Source organism: Tympanuchus pallidicinctus, unplaced genomic scaffold (assembly GCF_026119805.1).
Source record: "Tympanuchus pallidicinctus isolate F22 unplaced genomic scaffold, pur_lepc_1.0 scaffold16, whole genome shotgun sequence".
NCBI lineage: Eukaryota > Metazoa > Chordata > Aves > Galliformes > Phasianidae > Tympanuchus > Tympanuchus pallidicinctus.
The window spans coordinates 20,586,265-20,612,514 of record NW_026294679.1 but is presented as its reverse complement, the minus strand read 5'-3'; the positions used below and the strand labels follow the sequence as shown (position 1 = coordinate 20,612,514).

Below are 26,250 nucleotides of genomic sequence, written 5' to 3'. Positions count from 1 at the left end.
TCAGGTCCTTTATTGCCAGACAGAAATTCATGTGTCATTTCCAACACCTTGGTTATTTCTTTGATAGATGTGTAAAACAAAACACTATTGTGCACAGGAAGGTGCCTCTACTAGACAGAGAATCGTTCATCACTCCCTTCAAACCCATTCAACCAGAACTAAAACTATGGTGAAAATTAAACATAGTCACTTCAGAACTATTCAAGTAAGAGAATAACTTTTGTACTTAACCTCTCCAGGACAATGCTACAAAAATAACTCAAATATCTTCAAAGACCCCTGTAAGGAGATACAGTCTTGTTGGCTTCCTCTCTGATTACCTGAGGGTTTTCTCCTGAATGGTATGTTATTTCACAGTTACATTTTTAATGAAGAATTACATTTAATTGAAAAGCCCGTTTTCTGATGCAGCACTGCTCTGATGTGACATTTTCAGCCAGCCTGTTTCCAGGCTTTTACCAGTGCCGCCAAGTCACCCAGAGAAGCCATTTTAACCATCTATGCATTCTGTCTTCCACAGAGACCCTGCTAGATTAGTTCACATAACTTAGACTTAATCAAGTTGTTGTCACGTACATTTCACTTTGCAGCTTAATATTTGGATATATTATTCCTCGCATTTAACATTCTGGTTACTTCCTTTTACCTCTGTGCCAACCATCCTCAACAATGAAACATTACATGAACTGGTCAGTCAGCATAGACCATCTATGCTGATACATGACAGTTGTGAAGTTATTGATTCTTGTAGATTTTAATATCCCAATGAACAGCCCAATCTGATTAACTCAATTTAATTTAACGTCACTCATTCCTTACTTTGAACTCTTAATTGCCACATGCTAAGTGAGCTGGTTTTCTGTCTCTTCAGTTTCCTTTTTAGCCCTCTTTCATGGATCAGGTAACTCTATACTATATTCATAGTCAAAGACTTCTGGGAATTAACTCAAGAGCAGCCAATCTGCAATAAACCTGAGTTTCTCAGTTAAAGAAGGCTCCACTTAATTGCTTCTTGAATAGAGGCCCTGCAGTTTCAGTGAAAACAGCTCCAGTGCAAGACATTCCCAGGACTCCATCCTAGTGGATAACTGGCATGCCAGGATGCGAAGTGACACATCGGAAAGTTGTCTCTATGTTCAGTGACAGCAGATTCAGACAAAGAAGCCTGCTCTTCTGCCTGCCTCCATCTTCAGGAATTTCGATGTCTGTTTTTTTAAAAGACACTCTTTGAAGCCTAAAGGCACCAGACATACTCTGTTCACTGTGGTGTGTGCATAGAAAGCTTCTTCATGCCTCTACAACTGTGCCTATGCAACACAACCATATCTCTGGTTCTATGCCACTTTATTCTAAGGAGGTTTCTTAGAAATGAACACCAGCAAAGGCAGGGAAGGACCATAACAGCAAGGCCTGAAGCTCTCAGAGCAATGTATTTTTCTCCCGATTCTAAATGATTTTATTATATTTCAGATTCTCATCAAATTATCTCAAATGGCAGGAACTGGCCCACCATTTACTTTCATAGCATTGCCATTACTGTAAAGTAGCAGCTCTTTTAATTGTGCCAGGGTTAGTGGCTCCAGACACAAAAAAAGGATTATGGTAGGGTGCCCATTTACCCACTGCTACCTCATTTCATCAGCCATTTATCAACATATTCTTCATTTGGAAGAAATAAAATCAATGGTAGGCAGAGCTCTTTCAGTGCATTTAACTTCCCTGGCGTGATACAGGTGGCAACACAGCTGAGATCAAATACTTCCACCTTTCCTCCACAGCCAGCTTGGCTGCAGACTAGCTGCTTCACAATTAGAGACCACAGTATTTCTGGCAAGGGTTGAGCATCCTTTCTGCACCTGGGATTTGAGTGACTGTTGCTTTCTACCTAAAGAACACTCACTTTCTTCTCACTAGCTCATCCAAATTTTATAAATTCAAGAACACAAAGGCCTCACTCAGATTATGCATAAGCAAGTCTTAAACCTAAGGAAGTCTTTAAGCAAATAATAATACCAAGATATTCGAACACTGTACTACAATTTTTACACCTTCAATACACCTGCAATAAGTAATTCTCTGCTAGTTTCCTGCAGGAGAAGGGCTTTAACTACATTATGGACAAAGCCTGACTAAGCTTCAGGAGACTACATAGCTTAAGTCATTTCAGCTAAATAAATATTTTTATTCCAATCAGGAATAACAAGAGTTGCCCAACAACAGTTGCTTTTCACAGGGTTTTTCACCAAGTTTAATTACTTGGGATATAGATGAGGGCAATAGAAAGGAAGTAACATCCAGCACTCCAGTGCTCTGCAGGGAGAAAGAGCTACAATAGTGGCTTGTTCTACTTTCAGAGATCTTTATTATAGAATAGATACCCCAGATTACCCAGAGAAAACCTCTCTTTCGGTTTTCTATTGAATTTGTAATGTAACTACAACTGCCTAGGACTAGAGATCCTGGAATCAAAGCATCAGTAATGACTCATGTTCATATGACATAAAAAAAAAAAAAAAAAAAAAAAGATCTGTCAGGGCTTATACAACTCTCAGAACTGCTGATACAAAATCAAAGTGTTATGAGAAGTCACAGCAATATAATCATTTTCTTTTTACCAAGATAGAGTATTTCAGAAGGTAAAGCAAGGAATAAGGAACCTGCTGCTCTGCTCTCATGAGACCCCTCCTGAACACTGCATTCAGCTCTGGGCCCCTCAGAATAAGGACATGGCCCCATTAGAGCGAGCCTGGAGAACGACCACAGGGATAATAAGAGGGCAGGAGCATCTTTCCTGTGAAGAGGGGCTGACTTGTGTAGCTGATCAATCTTGAAAAGAGAAGGCTCCTTTCCACACTTAAAGGGGCCCAAAGGATATCTGGAGATAAGCTCTTTATCAGACAGAATAGCAAGAGGACAAGTGGCTTTAAACTAAAAGAGGGCAGATTTAGATTAGACATCAGGAAACTCTACTCAGAGGGTGGTGAGACACTTAATCAGGCTGCCTGGAGAAGTTGTGGATGTCCTGGAAGTGTTCAAGGCCAGGCTGGATGCAACTGTAGGCAAGCTGATCCAGAGGGAGGTATCCCTACCATGGCCATGGGTTAGAAATGCATAGTCTTTAAGGTTCCTTCTAATTTAAACCATTCTATGATCATATAACTAAGCTTTGCCATGTATTTCCCATATGATCTTTAAGGACATCTATTACTTGTGATATTTAATATTGCAGTAGAAAAGTCTTCCACACCTGGCACCTCTCCATGTCCTGTTAGATCCGCTGCAGGGTCTACAGGATGATGGTGAGTCACTCTTAGATTGTTTGAGCTTCTATAGAACTTCATCAGTCAGTCAGTCCTTGCAGCGTGACAATCCTTCAAATGTAAAGCTTCAAAGTAACTAGGATGCCTGGTTGTAAAATTTAAAGCCAAGTAACTTGTAGCCTCACCCCTCATATTGAGATCAACAACATTTGGCTGACATATGATTTAATCATATAAATATACAGTATTTAAAACACTGTGCACTGGAGACTTCACATTCAGGCTAGCTTCTTTTTCAGTAATGTACACATTGTGTTTTGTACTTTACAAATTTCTAGTATGCATGTAACCCAATAAATCAGCTTGTATAAATCAGCTGTGGACTCTGTTGCATCCATCTTTCCACTCCCTCCCTTGAAATGCTTTGTCAGCACAGGCTTGAGATATTGGTTCTGCAGGTGCATGTAGATCAATATTAAACACACTGTAGTGTAGTCTGCAGTGACTTATGTTAGCTCTGCTTCACCAGTCATTTGGAGAGAGCAGTTAGCTAGGTAAGGATTTCCAAAGCACTGAACACTGACCAAAGTCTGCTTTCAGCTAAGTCAGCTGTATAACTCTCATTGAAATCCAGCATACAGGCCCTCTGTTAAACACAGGCTATGGATCACAATGTTTCTTAAACTGTATTAAGTAGTACCACATTAGAAGAGGTGTCAGATGAGTCAGAACAAGTTGTTGCAATAAGCTAACAGCTCTTTCACTTGCTAAAACCCACAAATCTGTCCTCAGAAAAGGTGTATCTTGCCACACACATGCTATTCAAAACAATTCTCAGCTTTTCTAATCTTTCTCCTGTTTAAAAGAAAAAAAGCGAGGACTCTCACTTCAGCCAGCAATGCACCCATAGAGCCCAGAAAGCCAACCATATCCTAGGCTGCATCAAAAGAAGCATGGGCAGCAGGATGAGGCAAATGATCCTGCCCCTATGCTCTTGTGAGGCCTCACCTGGAGTCCTGCATCCAAATGTGGAGTCCTCAGCACAGGAGAGACATAGACCTTTCAGAGCATGTCCAGAGAAAGGCCACAAAAATGATCCAAGGGATGGAACAACTTCCATATGAGGACAAACTGTGTACAAGAACTATTTCCTTCACCACTGAAATGCAGCCCCCCCCCCCCCCCCCCCCCGGGAACAAAATATGGAAGATATTTAAACAGAAAAAAAATTAACTTTGAAGGAAACTATAAAGATAGAAAACAGTCTATAATAAACATAGCTGGAAAATAGCCACGTATGGAAGACAACACCAGCTACATGCAGTGATGAGGAGTAACACCACTTGCTAACAGCCACATCTGTCTGGGTCAACAGGAAGGTCCCAGATTAGGAGCGCCTCCACAACAGAAGGCAACTGGAGGCAAGGCTTTTATATGCAATAGCTATCATATTGGATACCTCTTCTGTACTAAGAGCACCTTCTTACTATCTCCACCAATGAGAAATATGCAGGTTATTACTTTACATACAACCTTCACATTTCAGCTGTCTTAGGAACAAGATAATCCATGGAAAATGTCTCTCTGTGTTTCCTTGTGCTCATTTGTATACCCTTGAATTGTACTACTCACACCAAATCTCAAAGAAACCAGGCTTTCATCCTCCAGAGCAGAACTCTTCCCAAAGGGAAACACAGCAGAGCTGTCAGTCCCACCGTTTGCTGAAAAATCACCCTGCCCTCTCACCCACTCACCTCTCAACAGATGAGCAATTTCACCACATGTGTCAGCCTACAAGACAAAATGGAAAAGCCTGCAGCTGAAGCATCTGCCACAGCTGATTTAGCCTTTGGTTAAAAAAAAAAAAAAAAAAAGAAGTGAGTGAAGCAGTGGGAGAAGACTAAAACACTTTAGACCACGTGTGTCCAACCTGATAGTATTATGGGGGTTTTGCCCTCTTTTATTCTTTGTTTTAATAAAAATTAAAAATAACCGAAGTTTTGTTGTTTATATTCAGCAAATATATTATGTATTTTATGTGCAGCCCAGGCAAGCCAAAAATTTGGACAACTACGCTTTAGATTCTGTTATTTGTGTTACAGAAGGCTTTGACCAGCCTTTCTACAGATATAGCACCTATATAGACAAAGGTCTATAAGTACTCAGGGTACTTAAGACTCAATACAGGAGTCAGGAAGGTGAGTTATTTTCAACTTCAGTTAAGTGACCATATGACACAACTAAGCTCACAAAAGGTAAATGAGGATTTCTATCTCCTTTTCCATAACATTAATCAGCAACAAACAAGGGAATAAAGGGCCAGCAGCACCAGCATCACAAAAGGAACCCTCTGAGAGGGAAGTAGGAGGAATAAGCCTAAACCCTGTAGTTATCTAACTTTCACATTTCCCTTGGTAGCAGTTGACTATGAAGGAAGCACATTTTTATTTAACTTCTTAAACTATCCTTGATTTTCCAATTCCTTGCCTCAGAGGCTGCTGTCCTTCTGAACTTCTTCACTTTACTAAGCAAGCAGTGGAAAGCCATCCAGAAGATCCCAGATCCCAAGTTGTAGTGTGTTTTTGTTTTGCTTTTCTCTTGACCGCTTAATTTCCATTCCAGGATGATTCAAGGTAAAGAACTGTGGGGAGCTATAAGCCTCCTGGCTATTCCACTGGCACCAACTATGTATTCCCGTGTTCCAAGACACTACCAAAGTCACACAACTTCTCAAACCTCTCTGCTTTAAAGGATACATTTACACTGCCTTTTGAGCAGATGTGTGTTTGTACTTCTGCAGTGAGTAATGGCTCCAACCAGAAAAGGATTCCACAGTGCCAAATGCAGCACACATGCACAATAAGAAACAGCTCCTGCACCCAAAACCAGACAATTTAAGAAGTAATGAGGGGGGTGAAACTAAGAGTACAGGATAAGAAGATGAAAAACCTATTACATGAACAGGTGCCTTCATTAACTGTTTCTACTTGCCTCCTTCTTTTGTTGTTGTGTTTTTTTTTGTTGTTGTTGTTTTTTGTTTTGTTTTGTTTTCTCCACAGAGCTTAGGTACCTACAACCAATGCATCATAAAGAGTGAAACCATGAATCAAGATTTGAAGGGCTTTTTCAGTCCAGAAGAGGGCAGGAACATAGCATAAAGCCATCCTAATCCAGGCAAGTTCAGTTGTTCCAATGCATTTTCAAGCAAGCTATTACAAGTGATAGAGTGACTCTCTAGAGGAGTGTTACAGGAGGCAGGGATTTAAATGCTCTTCTGAATTTTACAACAGGTGAAGGTACTTATCTACTCTGACCTGGCCCTGCTTTTTATGACCAGCTTGTTCCATTCTCTGATGTCTAAAAAGGATGAGAAAGAGAGAATGAATGAGGGAGCGTCTCTCTTCCTATTTATGCCTGCAGCAAAGGCAATGTTTAATTTATTGCATACCCACTACACACACCCTTCCACAGCTTGTATTACTCAGAACCCACACCAGAAGGGCATGACATTTCCCCCAGACTGCAATATGCCCATTCATTTTCCAATAGCAGTGCCACTGTTAGGATGACTACTGCATACCAGGAAATTGCTGGGGAAAAAAAAAAGAGGCATGCCAAAAGAAAGGAGATACATGTGCCAAGAACTGGGCAGTGATCTGAGAGGATAACTTCAGGCAAATAGACTCATATGTACTTAACCTGTATGCCAACATGCAATATAGTACAGCTCTGCTGTTCATCCCATCTGATTGTAGAAGGGTGGGAATTGGAAGCTTTCTGCTGCCAAAATGTCAGCCACAAGCCAAAAGGTACATTTGGTTGCTTGTCAGTGTAGCAGATGTGCAATGGGCATCCTTTTCCTTCTCTGACCTCCTCAAGGACAGCAAAATCAGCTCCAGGGAAGGCAATAACAGAGATCAGCAAAGATGGGAGGGGGTTGTAGTTTTTGTTTGTTCTTTAAGAAGTTCTGCTTTTTGGCACTATTTTCATATCATGTTATTCTACCAGAAATTTGTCAAAAAATTTCACTCCCTTAATATTTATCATTCATGTAAGAAAATCCAGGGAACTGAAGATATTCATATCAAACACAGACAGTAATTAATAGCAATGAGGAGGACTTGTACTGAAAGCATTCAGAGAAGAGCTGACCAGCATATGGAAACACTGAACACATCAAAATGAGACATCACAATATTGTGAACCCAGATGAAATTTCTCAAATTGCTCTTACAAATACCCTGCTTGCTCAGTGCATGTTCTTTACACTCAGTGGTTAAGACTAAGTACTTCGGTAGCTGGAAAAGCTTTTCCACACAGCCATGAAGTGTGGAGAAAAAGCACTGTGACCATGCATAACTGAAAGAGAAGGCAGGAAAGAAGGAGTCTCATTACCCACCAGCCTCTTCACGTCTTGACTAGAATTAGTGCTGCAGAGAAATCAGACACCAACAGGCAAAGAAGGAAGTTGTACTTAACAGTTCTTCTTTCAAATGAGATTCCCTTTTGAAGACAGGACCAAAAAGTGCCTTTTCTGCTTTATACAACATTAAAATATCTTACCAATCCTAGCATACCATAAAACAGTAAAAAGAGGGAGTTAATTGCAGCAACTATTAGATCCCACATGAACCTGAGAAGGCAGAGATGTGAGCCATCACTCAATATGTTATATTTGAATAGAGAAAAAGGATCTTAACTCCATGTTCTAAATAGCTTTTGCAGCTTCAGAAGGAAGGGGGTGAGGGGAAGGTGAGGGAGAGAGAGGTAAGCCCTACAATCAACAGATCATACGTAGACAGTCATAGGTCCTTATTTAAGTGAACATTTTGATTTTATAAACATCTAGGAGAAACTGAACTGTGCTGATGCTGTGCACTGACTTAAGATGTGATGAAATTCCTTTATAATGGGGGAAAATGTCCAAAGGAAACATTTCTTGCTACTGTCTTCCTACTATTAGTACTCATATTGTTTGGGTTCTGGTTTGTGCTGGGAATATATGTAGCATTTCACTCAGAGAAATTACTGTCCTTTAGAACAGACTCCCAGAGAATGATTTTGTTACTTCATGGATTCAAGGCTCTAAAAAAAAAAAAATAAAAAATCTCAGTTACACTTCAGAGAACAGAAGCAAAGGCTGACTGGCTGTAATTCTACTGAACACTAGAAAGGAAAAAGGAGCAGCTTTGCTCGAGTTTGATGTACTTTAGAGAACAAAAGTAGAAAAACATGTATGGCATTAGGCTGCAACACCAGGAAGCAGTATGTTTTGCCAAGGGTTCAGGAACATCCAACACATGTAAGATCAGGTGTGTTTTAAGTGTACTGATGCCTAACAGGAGCTCTCAGCATCGTCCACATGGAACCAAATTTCCTAAGGCTTAGACAAATCTCCAGGAACTCCTAGATTCTCACACACCATCAGATTCCACACAGTGACAAAGAGAGCAGTCCTCCAATGCTTGCACACGTTGCAGCCTGATAGCATTCTCCTTAAAGCTCTCTACATGCATGTCCTCAGAACAAACCTTCTAAGTGTCTAAGTTGCTTTTGTTTTCTCTTATTGTATTGCACCTGCACATTAAGAACAGACCAGTTTCCACTCTTGTGTGTTAAAAAATAGGTCTGATTTAACTGACTAGAGACAGGTTTTCAAGCACAGTGCATATTTGGGTCTGCAAGTTTATTTTAGTACCAGAAGAACAACTACTTCTAAGTATGCCAATAGAGAAACCCATGAAAAATGTGCAGAACTGGGAAGGAGCAGTCACATTTCCTATGATTATGGGACATACACACTCAGTCCATTATGCCACTTGCCCTTTTTAACTCCAAGCTGAATGCACAATAAGCACCAAGTCCACACTTCACAGCTTATTTTGAGCATACAACAACTCTGAGGGTACATAAACATCAAGCAGCTAAACAGTTCATGAATGACACTGCAGCTAGGCTGGAAGAGTTACTAAACCCCATTTGGTCAGAGGAACTGCCTCTGCCTTGGAACCAAACAGCTTTGATTTTCCAAAAGGCATTTCATCAGGAAGGTATACAGCATGCAGTAATTACCTATGCTCTCAAAAGCAGCGAGACAGACGACCAGCTGCATACCTACCCTCCTCCTGGCCTAGCTCCCAAACACTCTAGCATTTTCCACTGTTGCCTACATGAATTAGAAGACAAAAGCAAATCGCATCAAGGTTCCTGCCAGTTGGGTAGTGCTTCGGGTTTTAAGGACTGCAGACTAGGATTCAGTTACAACAGTTACTGTTTACAGCATGCTACAAATACCCTGTTAGGAAACATAACAGTTCTCTGCCTATAAAGCTGCTCTACACTGTGAACTATTTTAGTAGGGCTTTGCCAGGGTATAGCACTGTCACGTATTTTGCATGTCCCTGAAATCCAAAGGTTTACATCACCAAGTCTGATCAACCTCTTGCATATACTACCTGGATGAAAAGTTACTGCTAAGCAATTTAATTTCTTGCTTTCTGAATTAAAGCAGCTATTTGTTTTTGTTTTGTTTTAATCAGAACAGCGTGTTCAATTCTCTGCACTATCTTCTTTATATAGAAAACAGGGTATGTGAAAATCCAGAGGCAGAAAGGGCAGCTTCTCCTTGGCAATATGATGGGACCAAAGCTTTAGCTTCTCCAAGTGGCCTGCTACCTCTGAAGCCTCATTCAGAAACACACTTGCCTCTTTCCGAGGAAGTAATACTCAGTAACAAGCAGTTGCTGACTCAATAGCCCATTACAGCTTCTCTCATTTTTATAAGATACTGTACTGTTTCAAGCATTCCTTTGCTTAGGAGAGCCTTGCTGACATTGTGAAGATACAGTCTAATTATTTCAGATAAAGGAGATAAAGAGAACAAAAGCAAAGCTCCCTGGAAAGAACTAGTATGACTGCATTTCCCCTCTGTGGCAAACAGCAGCAACTTCAAAAGCAAAATGGCACTAGGGAAGGCAAGGTGCAGCGGAAAAACTGAAGTAAATCTCTCCCAGAAATTTCTTCAAAGAGCTTGGCAAATTCAGGAAAAGATTCCTTACTGATTGTGCAATGCAACCCAAAAGAGCCAACAGTTGTCCAGGGATATTTATGGTTCTTCATACAGAGGCTATTACCCCTTGGAATGGACTACAGAAGAATCATTTTGCTACTTCAGGGGTCCAAAGCTCTAAAAATCTGTGTTACACTTAGGAGAGTAAAAGTGAAGTATGCAGAAGTGATCAAAGGAGAACAGGCTGGTTTTATAGCCTGCAGGGAAAACAACTGATCATATATTCTTCCTATGACAAACAACTGAGAAAGTAATTGAGAGCCTAGCAGAAACCAATGTTGTTACCTCAGCATTATTGATTTCAGGCAGACATCTTAATCTAACACATGACAAAACTTTGGTCATTGCAGTAAGATATAGCTTTCAAGGAAAAAGGATATTTATAAAGGAAGTTTATAGTTCAGTGAGAGATTCTTATGAAGTCAAGCCCAGGCCATACATGAATGAAAAGAAAGACTTCCAAAATGGATACTAAGTTCGACTAAAAAGTGAAAATGTAATATATTAGTGTATTATAATACACTATTACATAGCAGTATATAATGCAGAAGGATCTTCTGATCTTCAAAGCACTAAACTACATAACTTCAATGCAGTACTGAGAAAGCCTTGTTCTTAACAAAGGGATGACTGTCACTGAAAAAGCTTAAAGTTCAGTTGGGATCCTGTTAAAAAAAATAATTACTAGATTTAACAAAAGCATTCCAATTGCTTATATATATATGGGATTTTTTTAAAACTAAAATTTCTAACAAAATCGGGCCAGAACAGAATAAAAAAATAGTCCTTTGCTAACAGTGAGAGTCAAATAAACAGAACATAAAGAAAATTTAAAGAACATCAACAGTAAAGAGCACAAATGTATAAACCACAACAAGAACACCCCTAATCCTGCACCTCTCCCGTTGTCATGCTGTTGCTTTTGTGCACTGGAGACTTTAGGGGTAGTGCCCTCAAGGGAAGGAAAAAAAAACCACCAGGCCTCTAAAACCAGCCTTTATCTTTAGCATCCATTCACATACATTGCTTAAAAAAAAACACAATCAGCTGGCCTGTAACAACAATTTGTTTAGATACCAAATATATATATATATATATATATATATATATATATATATATATATATATATATATATATATAGTAGTAGAGCCTGGTTGATGAGGTGTTACGGCTATGGTTGATTTGTTCAGTGCACGTCACATTTTATCACACGCAGCAGGGTGATAAGGAGCAAAAATTCTCTCATTTTGTTTATGCACTATACAGCTTAAGTCTTACATGTCACAGCACCTTGAGACTTATGACACATTTTATGAGTAAAGCAGTACAGCTAAAGTCATACCTATTTCAGTTACATGGGGATCATTTGCAGGAGAAAATTAACAAATTTTATTCCTCAGTAGCAAGCATCCATTGCACCACTGTCCTCACAACCATTTCAAGGGTGAGGCTAGGTCATGACCAAGAAGAATATCATTCAGAACAGCCTGGCACCTATTTTGAGAAATTCAAAGCGCCTCTGAATGACATCCTTCAATGATAAACTCTCTTTGTCAGGAGAACTGCTTGTATCATTGGATCTGTCAAGCTGAGCCACCAAAGGAGCTATTTTACTGGGTCTCCCCCAGTCCTTGATACTTGTGGGAGATTTTCATAGAAGCCATTAACTTACTTTGCACTGGAATTACGCCACTTGGCAGGAGCTATCTCTCCTCACAATACCTGCATGTCCAAAGCTGAACCTACTCTTGTAATGAGATGGCAAGAAGTAGTCATATATATTCAAAATGTTGGCCTGTGAGCCGGCAAGACCTGAAAATATTTACCAATATGTCAAAATGCTTCTAGCTGAAAACCGTTTCTAAACCATTCGCTGTTTGCAAGTTTAATGGCGTAAGGCTTATGGGCTCATGAATCACCAGCTTTCACAGCAGCAGCATTTGAAATGTTGATACCTTAGCCTTGAAATAGATGTGAAGGTACCACAGCCTTTACAAGCTGTTATCGAAAGACATACTTTAAAAGCTTCCGCAGAAGACTGAGTGCAATAGAAGTAGCTCAGCAAGATGAAAATAACCAAACCAACTTAGTTAAAGTCATTGTTCATGTCTGTGTTCCATTCTAGTGATTACCCTCCAGTTGGACAATGAATCATATTAAAAGGAGATTTGATACTTACAGTTTGTCTGATAAAAAATCCAGATGACTTGAGAAGCAATGATGAGTATTTGGGAAACCATTAGTCTTATTTCAAATTACTGAATTCAACTATTGGAAAAAAATTTTGGAGAGCAATTCCATTTATCACAGATTTTTAAAAAACAGCTTTGTACTATTCTTACTATTTTAAGATTTTTGGTTGAGAAGACATATGAACAGCCATAGCAAAAAATTGCTACTACAAAAAGATACATGTAGGTTGAGTATCTCTAAGGTCAAGGGGGTTTTGCCAGTAAATGGCAAATGCTGCATTACAGAACTGTAAAATGAAATGCTTAGCGTATCAGAGAATTAGCAAGGATGGAACAGTCTAATACAAAAGCAAATCCAACTGGAAGAAAAAAGAAATCTCAACTGTAAATAAAAATAATAATTCCATATATCATTCTCTAAAATATGCCACCACAAATTGATTTACCTGGGTTTTCCAAGGGAATACTCTCTGTGGAGTGTAAAATTATGTATGTGCTTATCTACAACACCTCAGACAGATAAAAGAACACAAAAAATAGAGGAAGTTAACCTCCAGTATTAACCAAAGAGATTAAGAAAACCCACTAAACAATAGTAACAATAAATACATAGAATGGAACATTTACCGATTTGTTTCTCTGTGGATAGTGCAAAAGGCATGTGAAGTCACAGCTCCACATTTTTTTCTAATAACTGCCCCATCTATATTCATCTACTGTGTTGATGCTGACAACTTGCAGATCTCCATCTTCCTTCCTACCTCCTTGCAATCAGATTAAAATCCTAATCTACTTCCCTCACTTCTCTGAGGATGTCTGAAATCAACTCAGCCTCAGCTCTCTGATATTTCTCCTACATCAATACAGATGAAAGTGGCATTTTGCCTATCACTTAACTCATAATACTTCATTTTCAACTCTGATTTCCCTCTAGACCTTCACATTCAAACCATACAAAAATAATCAGAAAGATTTTGACACACTTCCAAGATGATTTATTTATGTGCACCTTCACAACTAAAAACTTATGTCCAAGTTCTCATCATCCTGATTACTGCAAATTCTTTCCACAGATTTAATCCCATTCAAGTCCCATCCATCCAAAATGCCATCTTCAAAGAGCGCTTTCAGCAGTAATTTTATGTTGAGGCTTGTACTCCCACACTCATATTTGAGGTAAACTCCTCCCAGCCAGCTTCAAACTTCATTCTCCTTCCTTAACTCTCCTTACAGCTTCTTTGCTCTGATTTCTCTTGAGAAACATGCCAAGCAATCTGACCAATACACCCTTAGCTCCATGCTCTCCCTTCCTGTTACCATTTTTCTTACTTTCCTATTCTAAACTACTGGGGAGCAAAGACCACTGCCTTCACTTTTTTCTCTGTACAGAAGCTCTGAACACATTTCTACTTTACTCACTAAACTAAGTATATCTTATGTAAGCGCTGCTGTGTCAGAAAACTGTGACTGCTATCCTCATCATGAATGCAGGGGAAAACAGGTAATCCAGGTTTGAGGCAAGCACTATCTAAATTATGCTTGAAGCCACACCAGCAGACACAACACAACAATAATAGCCCTACTATATTATTTTTAACACTTGTAACTATCAGAAACACTATTCCAACACAATGGAATAGTGATACACAAGATGTAATAACAAGGAAACCAGCACAATAGAAAAGCATTACAAAGGAAAAGTGCTCACCATCTGTCTCTGAAGAGCTAGGCTCACAAGGGAAACTTCACAGAGGAGGGATCACCAACCAAAGAACCTTCCAGAGTGGCAATCAGCCCTTAAATAAAGTCAAAGAGAGGTGCAGTCAGGCTCTATACCTGCTGGTCACACAGCTGAATTGCCTTCACCTGTGCTCCCAGGGCTGATTGGGTCCTTTCCCCAGGTGCTCAATCAGTGGTTCAGGCCATGACTCAAGTTACCATGCAATGTCATAGGCAGTATAACTTCAACATGCGTACCGGGATTATTTATGCTGAGTTCTGCTGTTCAAGAGGTCTATGCACACTTCTCTCAGATTGTTTGTGGCATACAGTGATTTTTCCGCCACAGAGCAAATATCATTCTTAGAAGAGTCATCTGTACCCACCCTCATCTAGTAGAATCATATTAGCAACCGTGATGGTTTAGGACTTGCGTTGCCAAAAGGTCTGGTAAAGCCAAATCAACAGCAAATGTGGTTTAGCGCACATGTTGCAGGTAGTCTGTCAGTCACTGTGTGCAATCCCATGGTCAGCCACCCTCAGATTTTACTTCTCTACAGTTCATCAAGAAGACAATTAAGATGATTATATTTTGGTCTTCAACAACACCATGGAGCAGACCACAGAACAACACCCATGTATCAGAAGGCACAAAGCCGAGCTCCAGTAGCTGATACACGGGAGTGTGAAGAGGGAAAGAAACACACACACAAATAAATACATAAAAATAAAGACAGTGGATATTCCTTTCAGAATAACTTATTAAACTCATTTAAATTCATTTAGCATTTCACACTCCTACCTCATTATGCTCAGTACTACTGGTCTTTCTGAAAAATGAGATGGCGCAATAGCACAAAATGAAAGGCAGAAATCCAGAAGTGAGATTACATCCTTATAAGTAGGCTAATATTTCCCTAGTCCTACTTGTACCAGCAGTATATACAGCAGATGATAGTAAAGTGGATGGTGTACCACATTCCCACATACAAAACAAACAAACAAACAGAAAAAAAACCAGTCCTAAAAGGACAGTATCAAGTATCAAGTTGAAAAACAAGCTAGTGCAGACATCAATCACCCAGTGACCGAGAAGCTGTGGGACAGGTTATCAGTATGAATAAAATGAGGATTTGCACATCCTGAGGTCAACTGCTGACTAGCCAGTCTGAATCCTATCTATCCTACTCCTTACATTTCACAGAAATGATCATGTTCTGGCTCCAGTGTGAAGAAGCTGTCAAAGTCTCACTCTTTCAGGATGCAGTTGTAGGTAGGAGGCGCTTCGAGGCACAGTAAATGTGCTGGTCAAGTAGAACACTGGAAACAATCTCAATTCCAAATCCCAAACTTCTCCCAGTTCTGGTCACTTGGTAGGAATTCAAGAATGTTATCAGGGCATGCAAGGATGCAGTGAGGAAGGCTAAGGACCATTCTAATTAAATCTGGTGAGGGAGGTCAAAGGCAACAAGAAAGGATTCTTCAAGTATGTAAGTAACAAAAGGGAGACTAGAGAAAATGTGGGCCTGCTGCTGAATGAGGGAGATGCCCTGGTAACAGAGAATGTGGAAAAAACAGAGTTACTTACTTCCTTCTTTGCTTCAGCCTTACTGCTAAGACTGCTCCTCAGGAATCCCAGACTCAGGAGGTAAGAGAGTGTCGGAGAAAAGGAAGACTTCTTAGAGAAAGATGAGGCTAGAGATTATCTAGGCAAACTCAACATGCAAAAATCCCTGGGTCTCAGTAGGATACACTCATAAGTGCTGAAGTAGCTGGCAGAAGTAACAGCCACACCATTCCACATAATCTGTGAAAGGTCATGTAGAACAAGAGAGGTACCTAAAGATTAGAGTACAATGTCACTCCAGGACGCTAAAACAATAAGGAGGAGGACCCGAAAACTACAGGCCAGTCAGCCTCACCTTCATCTCTGGGAAGGTGATGGAACAACTTATTCTGGACATCATTTCTGGGCAAGCAGAAGAAGGTTATTGGGAATAGTCAACACAGATTCACCAAGGGGAAATCACACTTGGTCATCCTGGTAGCCTTCTATGATGATCTCCAGAGGTCCCTTCCAACCCCTACAATTCTGTGATCCCAAAGTTGTGTGAAATTTGTGCAACTGAACTGACCTTATAGATAATAAGGAACAGTGGAGCTTATATTCCAAACCACTTCACACACACCTTCTATCTCTAGGTAGCCTCCACCTACCCAGCTCAAGAAGTCTTTCAGTGCTCAAGTAGCCACAACACACTGCAAGCATGTGTCTGAATTAATGTGACAGCCAAAGTTTATTGTCCAGTAATATATAACAGAACAATGTAAAAGGAAAATTGTGATGGCTCAAAGAAAAGCAGCCAGCTCATTTTGATTTAGTTGGAGAACTTGGATTCTTTTGCCACTCCGAGACCAAAAGAATAACTGTTTTATCTTGCTTTGGATATCCGTACATCAATTTCCTTATCTAAAGAAACAATATATAGTCCAATATATATCTCAAGATATTAAAAGCCTTGTCACTGCTACACAGGTAAACTATGTAAGAAGTTGGGGCAAAAAAAAACGTTTCAGACTTGTTTAAGTATGCTAGCAATTCTGTTCACTAGTTCTCTGAGTGATTTCAGAAACCTTGAAGATCCTGGAGAGGTACAAGCGAGGCATCTCATTCAGTTGTCAGTCCGGAGGCCAATACGGCTTGCAGTTCTCAGAAAGCACAAAGAGCAGAAGCTAAAAAAAAATAAAATAAAAAATAAAAAAATTAATAAAATAAAATAAAATAAAATAAAATAAAATAAAATAAAATAAAATAAAATAAAATAAAAGCGGAGAATCCCACAGCTGATCTCTCCCTTCTCGTGTTGCAGTTATAGAAAATAATCACTAGATGGAGCTACAGAGTCACAAATCTGATTTATGGCCTCTACAAGAGTTTGTTGCCTCGCGCAGTTCTATTTGGCCTAAACTGACCGATCCCGGCGGTTCCTATTCACTCACCTTCTGAGGGATGGGGATGAAATGCTTTCATTTACAAAAGCAAAATGTACACAGAGGAATTGATGAGATACTGAAGGGAAAAAAAAAAAAAAAAAGAAACCAATAACATTCACAGCCTTCAAAATCAAATAAATTTTAAAAGCAAACTGAGAGATATTTTATCTGCCAAGATAGACCAGATTTCTTGCTTTGTTCTGCAAGTCAGAAAGCACAGCAGACTCCTTAGCGCCTGACATGATTAGCTGAGCTGCTGCAAGAGAAATACACGAGCTCTGAGCCCTAGTCCTTATAAATAAGGTCTAACACAGGAAAAAAATGCAGTGATGGGCAAATCTGTGTCCCATAAAAATAAGTACAGCTTCTGCCTTGGGTAAAATACTTAATCCTGCACTAAAGACGACTTACAAGAGAATCTCTTTATGCTAACTGCACTGACACTGGACAGCTTTGCTAGCTTAAGGACACAGCTGAAAAGTTACCATCCTAACCTAATGCTGCATAGTTCATCGGGCTTTATACAGGATATGTGCCAAAAGGGAAGCGTTACCTGCTTTCATCTTACATCTCTCTAGGCCAACATGCAGTCTACTCAGTGCCTGCAGTCCCAGTCTGCATGCAGGATTGATAATTTCATTTCCCCAGAGAAAGATGGGTCTCTGCATCTTGCAAGGGCTTTGCCTGTCATTGCCAATACTTCACAAAATGACAACCAAACCCCAGGGTTTGGTCCCTGCAAGTGGGACTGCACCGTCCTTTCAGCACTTATCCATGCATTTTGTGATGAGGGAGACCTCTAACCAACTAGAAGGGTTTGACATGAGAGCAGAGGACCTGTTCCCCATCCTTGGCTTGATTCCTTGCACCCAGAAACCCACAGCTTTTGGGCACAGTCTGATGCACTTTGTGACAAGAAGCCTATCTTTCTTCAAGAGAAGGCACACCTCCAGGACTGGTGGAGGGAGGACATTTCTGCCAGGAGCTCCTCCGTCGCAGTTCTGCCAGCCAACACGCCACCAGGACACACTTTGAAACGAAGAAGCAGCAGTGAGATGCGATGCTCACAGAAAGCAGGTCGCAGCCCTTTCTCCACAGATACTCCAGCTTTCCCTCGAGGGAAAACACAGCACCCCTCAACCTCCCGCTCTCGCGCCGCACGTGGCACGAATGCGATACAGGAAGCACGGAGGAGGCGGACCCGGGCCGCCCCTCATCAAGCGGCAGACAGCTCCGCCCCACCTCGCTCCGCCGTGCCGCTTTTCCTCGTGCCGCACCGAGCTGCTCGCAGCCACTTTTCCGCGCTCCGAGATGCCGTTCTTCAGCGTGCCCAAGGAGGTGGCCGTCGGCACGGCCATGCTCGGGGTCGCCTTCGCGACGGGGCTGCTGGCAGGTAAGCGGCGCGCTCTCTCTTCCTGCTGGGCCGCAGCAACAAGCGGAGCCGGAGCCCGAGCCGCGCCCTGCAGCCCGGCTGGAGAGATCGGAGCCGAAGTCCTCTCCAAAGCGGCCCGCTGCCTGCCCCGCGACCCCGGCCGGGCAGGAGCGCCGTGCGCTGCGCTGCGGGCGGCAGATGCTCCCGTCCTCGGGAGGGTCGCGGAGCTGAGCGGCCGCGTCCCGCGTGACACAGACCGCGACGGGCGGCGGAAGCCGTGGGGCGAAAACGCTCCTTGGCGGCGTTCCGCCAGCAGGAGGCGGGAGGGCTGAAGTTGGGTTCGATAGAAGCGCGGAGCCTGGGGAGAGGCATCAGCTGACAGCCCCGGAGCCCGACGGCTGTCATCTGCAGGACGAGGGCCCCAGGCTAAGGAAACGGCGCTGGCGCTGCCGTGCGAAGGCCATCCGATGTGTCATGCCCCGGTCACGTTTCTCTCCCTGCGCTTGCCCCAGGTCTTGCAACACTTGTCCCTTTGTAGCCCCATGAAATTACGTGTCCTGTAAGGTCAGGCTGCCCGGGGGCCTTCACCTCCAGCTGCTGAACATCTAACCATCTCATGCCCAATCCTTTTCCGTTCAGTCTTTGCAGCCTTGAGCTGTACAGTTCAGAGGTGTATACATATATATTTATATGTGTATATATACATATATGAAGTCCACTGAGCTGCCCAGCTGCATTGCATCTCTATTATTCACAGCAGTTTTCAGAGCAAAGTGCTCTAAGTTCGGTGCTTTTTTTCTTTAAGCAGCCTATAGCAGACAACTGCAAAACATCATTATTGGAGCTCCAAGTTATCTTATTTTTTTATTATTATTATTTTATTTTATTGCAGGTAAAAGATATCCATCCCTATTGTTTGGGACATCCAAACCACACAGGAGTATTATTGGGAAAAGCAGCCCTCTGTGGCAATATATACTGGATCATTCCTTGAGGGAGCATCCGATTCTCAAGAAGCTGCGCCTGGTCAGTATTTTGTCTCCCAGCATAGTTTTTTCATTTGATAGTATTGCTTTACATTTTCAACATGCCGTCTTATCCATGTGTTTGGACCTCACTTGCCTTTACCACGTGACTTCTAGAAGTGAATTTTAGTTGACATATAAGGAAACTATCTGAGAGAGGTGGTTGCCCCCAGCCTCCTCCACAGCTCAGAACAAGTGCCTCCTGCTTCACAGCTTGGTCTGACCAAATCAGATGTAATGTTCTCATACAAAAGCAATTAAATATTATATACTGGGGCTGGTTGGTTCAAGTGGGACCCAAGAGAAGAAAGGAAATTGTAGGAAAGGAAATTGAAATTCCTTTCCACTGAACTGCTATGGCATAGCTGCTTCTCCTGCTGTCCCTTCCACAATGCCTGGGTCCCTCCTACCCTGACTCCTCCAGCTCTGTGCTGCGCAGCCAGAGCTACACAGACCAACCTTCAGAAACAGGCTTGGACCTGATAGTTTAAAAGTGGAAGAACCAACCAACCAAAAAGAACAAAACTAACACAAAATCCACATCCTACATGTCTTAGAGGTTTAAGAGCAGCAAAGCTTGTTATTAAGAAAATAAATAAAAAATACCCACTTGTGTATATGTGTAGAAATAAAGGACATTTACGGTCAATACTCCACTAAGGTTCTTCACCATTTACATTTCTGAGTTTGCTACAGCGATGGGGTAACTTTGGGGCACATCTCTGCTTTGAATAACCAGTCAGTGCGTACGACCTCCCACCATCCACCTTAGTTATTGCTAAATTCAAAACAATTTCTATCTCATAAATGGAGCACAATACCATCTAAAATGAGAAAAATAAGAGTATATATTTTCTCTAGTTTGGAGGTGTTGGGTTTTTTCGTTTGTTTCCCCCTCCTCCCCCTTTTAGGATATTGGTTTGGGTTCTTTTTGTTTGTTTGTTTGATGTATTAATTTCTTTCCCCTTTTTAGCTCACTGCAGAATATCCCTGGGGCAGAATGATGGTGTCCTGTGACCAGGCTCAGCTGATGGCAAATTTAATCAAGCTCATTAAAGCCAAGAAAGTTATTGAAGTAGGTAAGAGTGTCACTTTGTCTTCTCTGTAGTAAAATCTCCTGGCTGTGCTTGTCCAAATCCAAACATGTTTACATAAGATAACGTTATCAAATACAATTAAGGTACTGCATCTTTGTGTCAGCTTTAAGGCGGACAAGCTACAGTGTGAAAAGCAGCATTTGATTTGCACATACTTGCCACTTGCATTTGGTATTTTTGTCATCAGCATGTGTGTCTCAACAACTCAGAGGCAACCTGAAATATTAGGCTAACGGGTCACTTGGGTCTGCAGTGTTGGCCAGCAATTTGCTGCAGAAGTCCAACGTCCAATTCATTTCCCTTAACATGCCCATGTTAGAAGGATCTCCCAAAGCTGAGCAGCCAGGTACAGGTCCCACCACCTCTACCCTTGTCATCTCTTATGAAGCCCTCATATTTTGTTCCTGGGTCGATCCAGTCCCTTTGGCTCAGGATTGAGCTCCACTTTTAAATAAGTGGGTGATCCTCAGATATAGGACTAATTTTGCCTAGCATGTCCAGGAAACCTTTAAGGGGAAGAAATAAAGAGGCACAACACAATTCTTTGCTACGAGATGGATTAAAATAATCTTCCTAACTCCCATAATGTTAAAATTGGGTGGAAAGCCTTTTGAGTCCAGTAGCAAATTGCCATCCTTGATTCTAATGTTGCTGTGTTTTCTTTGTTTTTTAATGCTTATTATTCCTGAAAGGAGCATTCTATTTCACTATTTATCAGTTTTGCAGACATTATATTTGTTTATGGCTTTTGTGATTTTCCTAGGAGTTCTCACAGGATATAATGCCTTGAGTATGGCACTTGCCCTACCAGATAATGGCAGAGTTATTGCTTGTGACATAAATGAAGATTATGCCAAAATTGGAAAGCCACTGTGGAAAGAAGTAAGTAGCATCTTAACTATTACATGTTTGGGACATTTGTTTTGCATGACCAGGAATTTTGGTATCTTAGACTTGTACATTCACACACAAGCATTCGTATTGTTATAACAAGGGTTGCTACAGCTTATTTTGAGAAGACAAATAATCACTTTCTTTCTAGAAATCCTAGAAATAATAGGAAAAGATATCTGAACACCAATCACTCCCTCATTGCAAGATATGAAGAGGTTATTTCTTGAAAACTTTCGTAATCTCTGTGTTCTTTTTCACCCTAGGCAGGAGTAGATCATAAAATTGACCTACGGATTAAGCCAGCTACTCAAACACTTGGTAAGTAACCTGAAATATGCTTTCTTTCCTTCCTTAAAAACCAAAGACAAATACAATGCTGATGAAATCCAAGGAATACAGTATTGGATCTGATAATTTTGTTAATAGTGAAATTGATATTCTTACCTGAAGAATTCCTTAAAAAATTAAAAAAAAAAAAAAACAACCAACAAACAACCACAAAACAAAACACAACTTTACAAGTTTACAGTTTTGGTATGTGTTAGCAGAGAGGTGAAAATGCTTATCCTGTGTAGCAAGCTACGCTGGTCACTCAGTTGCCCTGTCCATTGCCTTGTTTAATCTATGAAGTATTATTATCAGCTGCTTCTGGAAAAGCTGATTAAAACAGATTAATTAGACAAAGCCCAATTTTTCTTATCCAGTGTCCATTCTAAGTAAGTGTAACTCTGTTGTAGAGAGGAAGAGTCTTCTGAAAGAGCTGCAGTGTGAGAAAAAAGAAAATACAGAAGCCAAGATAAAACTTAAGGTGTAGTAGTTGGTTTGGGTTCAAAGAAGTTGAGACTTAGGATGCAGTAAAACTATGCAGGGCCATTAGAATAGCAGTGGCTTTTTTCAGTCAATAAAAGAAGATGTAGAGCAAAGGGAATAATAAATATACTGAAATGCAATAAAATTGTTAGGAATGCAGGAGGTATTAGCAGAATATAGAAGGATTCTAGCAGGGTTGTTTGATGATCCATAGACCCATCCATCACCTTGTATTACTTCCAAATTCATTCTTCTTTTCTAAAGAGGAAAATACTAGCAATCTGCCAGGATGCACAGTCCTTGAAGTCTGATGGACAGCTTTGTCTAGGCAATGCTTCAGAAAAAAAATTTCTTATGACAGAGGATGAAGGAGGGAGAGCAGAAAGGGAGCGAATCTTAGGAAGACAGCATCAGCCCCTTTGAAACAGCAGTTTTGAATTTTCAAGAAGACAATTTATAAGAACTTAAATCTAAGTTCCACTTGCCCTGGCCCAGAGAGGAATTACTTATAGCTGTCTTTTACTGTGCTGATGATTTTTGGCAGGGTTTGTTCATGACCTGCATCGTGGCACTTGGTCATCAATTAGAAATTATCATACAGGACCTGCTCCTAAATGAGAGAAAAACACTAATCCACTCCAGAACACAGTTCTTTATCACCTCAAAACACAAACAGAGGTGTGGAACACATCCAGTTTCAGACTGCTTTGCTTACTTCTGCTGCACCATTCAGCAGCCCCAGCTGTATCCTGTGGGTTTTCATAACTGCTCCTTGAACTTTTTCCACATTGGCAGCACTCAGTGACCCGGTGTTTTACGATATACATCTTAACCAGACTGGTTTCTATGTGGTAAGCATTACTGATAATTATCTGTGGAGGAATAGGCTGCCTGGTCAAAGCACCAAACACATTATTTATTGAGAACATCTACAGATATGGATTACTTCCTTCCTTTACACAGCATTAACCGAGGCATAACGACTCACTTTGTTGCCCATCTAGATGAGCTGTTGGCTGGTGGAGAAGCAGAAACCTTTGACTTTGCTTTCATTGACGCGGATAAAGAAACCTACAATGAGTACTATGAAAAATGTTTGCGCCTCATAAGGAAAGGGGGAATAATAGCTATTGATAATGTAAGTACTGTGGTTGTAGTGGTAGTAGCATAGGGAGTTAATGCTTTCCCCTCTGGGAAGGGAAAATAAAGTCACAGTGGGACTCTAATAACTTGATTTCTCACCTGCATCTCTATTGAGAGTTGCAACATCTTTGTTCCATATAATACAAAGGAGGCTTTAAAATTCAACAAAAACTATCAAAGTAAGCTTTATGCAACACTATATTTAGAACTTCTTGCGCCCATAAGTAAGAAGTAGTTGTTAAATTTATGTTAGTACTTAAACAGCCTGAGATGAAAGGTTTATTCGTTACAGCTAATGCTCTGTATTAGTTTGTTTTGTCTTGTAGTGTTTCCTACTATTTACACAAGAAGTAAGGTATTATTTGTAATCAGTAACTACTTATAAGTTATAAATTAAGGACTTTTACTAGTAACAAAGAATGATGGTAAACTTTAGAGACGTTCAGGTTTACGGTGTCAGCCGGATAGGGGCTTTTAGAAATACATTTGTCATACTTTTTTCATACTCTTTTGTCATACTCTTTTCTAGAACTTCCACTCTAGTCCAGGGAACTTACTGGAACAAATGAGGTGCGTGACATTGCTTTTTTCAATAGGTTCTTCGGTGTGGAATGGTGCTAAAACCAAGAAAGGATGACTTGGCAACACAGAGCATCCACCAGCTCAATGAGAAGCTTGTCAGAGATGCACGAGTCAATATCAGCATGATCCCAATGGGGGATGGAGTGACATTGGTGTTCAAGTTGTAAATGGAGGTGTCCCAGCACATGGGAAACAGTAAGCATCAGATCACCAGCAGAAATGTAGCCAGAATGCTGTCAAAAATGATTATTTAACCCACATCTCCACAGCACAGCGCAGCTTAGGAAAGTAGACTTAAGAATCATCAAGACTCTAAGGGCAGCTAAGTTGAGGAGAATAATTTGCTTGGCAATATAGTGTGGCTTCTTATTTTAATTATTTTAATTATAATAAAGGAAGCATATTAGAAAATTACCTTTTTAAAACAATGATTAAAAAAAAATAAATGAATTTGTGTAGAATGACTGACTTCCAACTACGTCAGTACAACAAAGAGATTTTCTGTCCTGAAAGAGGGTACTGAGTCTGAGACAAAAGGTGGGTAAGGACACAGGGAATTAAAACATGGAAATATTAAGTAATTGAGGCAAGACCATGGAGAAGACCAAAATCACCCTCTGAAACAAATCTTAACCACTAGAATATTCTTCCCTTATGTTTTCACTGATTAGAAGGGACATTAATTGCACCTTCTACTGATGAGGGGTAAGTCCTGAATTTGGACAGGAAGAAGGGGTTTAAGTAGCAGCTAGATAAAGCACCAGTTAAGCTGAGAGAAAATAAAAACTGCTGATACAACTCAGCACAAATTTGCATTAACTAAGAGCAAAAAGGTCACACTTTTTAATAACTAAGAAGGACAAAGCAAAAAATCTTGTATGTTACTAGGAAATCAGAGAAAAAAAAAATCCATTTTCTGGTTGCCTTATTGCTGTTTATTTTGTTGGGTTATTTCTGTGGAAGTCATAGCAAGATGGATAAAGAAGTGGCTAAAGTACATTTTGGTGACACAGTTTTGAGGACTGGAGAGGAGGGCAAACACTAGAGAGTGAACTTGGAACTCACATACCATTAGTCTCTAAAAGCAGCGTCAAACTGATTATTTTTGAGCTATTTAGTACTTCTCTACATACTAAGAATCCATGCAGGTAAGAGTGTTCATCATACTGTTTCCGTGGGTTCCCATCTGTTGGGAACATCTGTCTCAAACTAAAAGAGTGAATCTGTCAGTTTCACTGGGACTTCACACATCCTGCATGTTTCTAACAGAACTGGGCCAATAAAATCCCCCTTTTTTTTCCCCAGTTACCATCACTGGCTTAAACACCTTGATTTTTTAATGACAGTGTAAATAAACAGAAGGTCAAGGGGTCATTGTCCGTGAAAGCTCTAGAGGACACTATTTAATTGAAAAAGTCCAAATGAGAATTTATTTTGGTGACTCATTTTTGTGTGATAAGACTAAGTAAAAATTACACACCTTCTGGAGAAGACTACATTCTCTTGTTATTAAGATATTTGCTAGGTGTTACGAAGCACCAACAAGCGTGGATTCCTTCAAGATAAATGGGTAACTGAACTCTTTTTTTTTTTTTTTTTTTTTTAAGGCAGAAAAAATGGCACATGTAGCTGACATTCACAGCACTTGGAGGCTGAGTTTTCTGCACCGCCGGACAGCAGGCAGTGGTAGTTGAACTCAGGACCCTTGCTCTTAATAGCAGAATAATGAGTCCTATTGTCAAAAGGAAAAGAAGCAGAGCTTAATGTTAAAAGTTATAACAGGGAAGAAAAAAAAATTGTGCTAGGATTCTTGAACCAGAAATTAAAAATTGCTGGTAATTATTGAAGGATACTGTGTTCCTACTGCTGCAGTGGGAAAGTTGTGAGGAAAGGAAGTGGTGCCTGCTGTGTCAGAGCGAGGAGATCTCTGTTCTATTTCCGTCTCTTCCAGTTAAAACCCTGATTCAGCACAGCACGTCAGGATGTACTTAAGTACTTTACTGAAATGAGGGCTAGCTGCTGTGATGTAAAATCCGTGGGAGAAGGCCAGGACAAGGTGTGTACGGCCCTTCCATGAGGTTTTAAATAGGGC

The 26,250-nt window shown here is 40.6% G+C and overlaps 1 protein-coding gene across 1 annotated transcript; it reads left to right on the top strand.

The window, feature by feature from the left end:
- The first annotated feature begins 18,386 nt into the window (after positions 1 to 18,386).
- Positions 18,387 to 25,086, top strand: COMTD1 (catechol-O-methyltransferase domain containing 1). The gene is made up of 7 exons (XM_052676885.1): positions 18,387 to 18,628; positions 19,500 to 19,633; positions 20,606 to 20,711; positions 21,493 to 21,611; positions 21,887 to 21,941; positions 23,438 to 23,571; positions 24,173 to 25,086. The coding sequence occupies exons 1-7, from the start codon at positions 18,406 to 18,408 to the stop codon at positions 24,323 to 24,325; spliced, it is 924 nt and encodes a 307-aa protein (XP_052532845.1). The 5' UTR covers positions 18,387 to 18,405; the 3' UTR covers positions 24,326 to 25,086.
- Positions 25,087 to 26,250: the final 1,164 nt, after the last annotated feature.

What these genes read in the sequence shown, in the direction of transcription:
- COMTD1 (XM_052676885.1), top strand. Translation starts at nt 18,406, where the DNA reads ATGCGATACAGGAAGCACGGAGGAGGCGGACCCGGGCCGCCCCTCATC. An exon ending in GAAAGCCACTGTGGAAAGAA is followed by an intron (nt 21,612 to 21,886) that starts GTAAGTAGCATC and finishes TTTTCACCCTAG; the next exon opens with GCAGGAGTAGATCATAAAAT. An exon ending in GAATAATAGCTATTGATAAT is followed by an intron (nt 23,572 to 24,172) that starts GTAAGTACTGTG and finishes TTTTTTCAATAG; the next exon opens with GTTCTTCGGTGTGGAATGGT.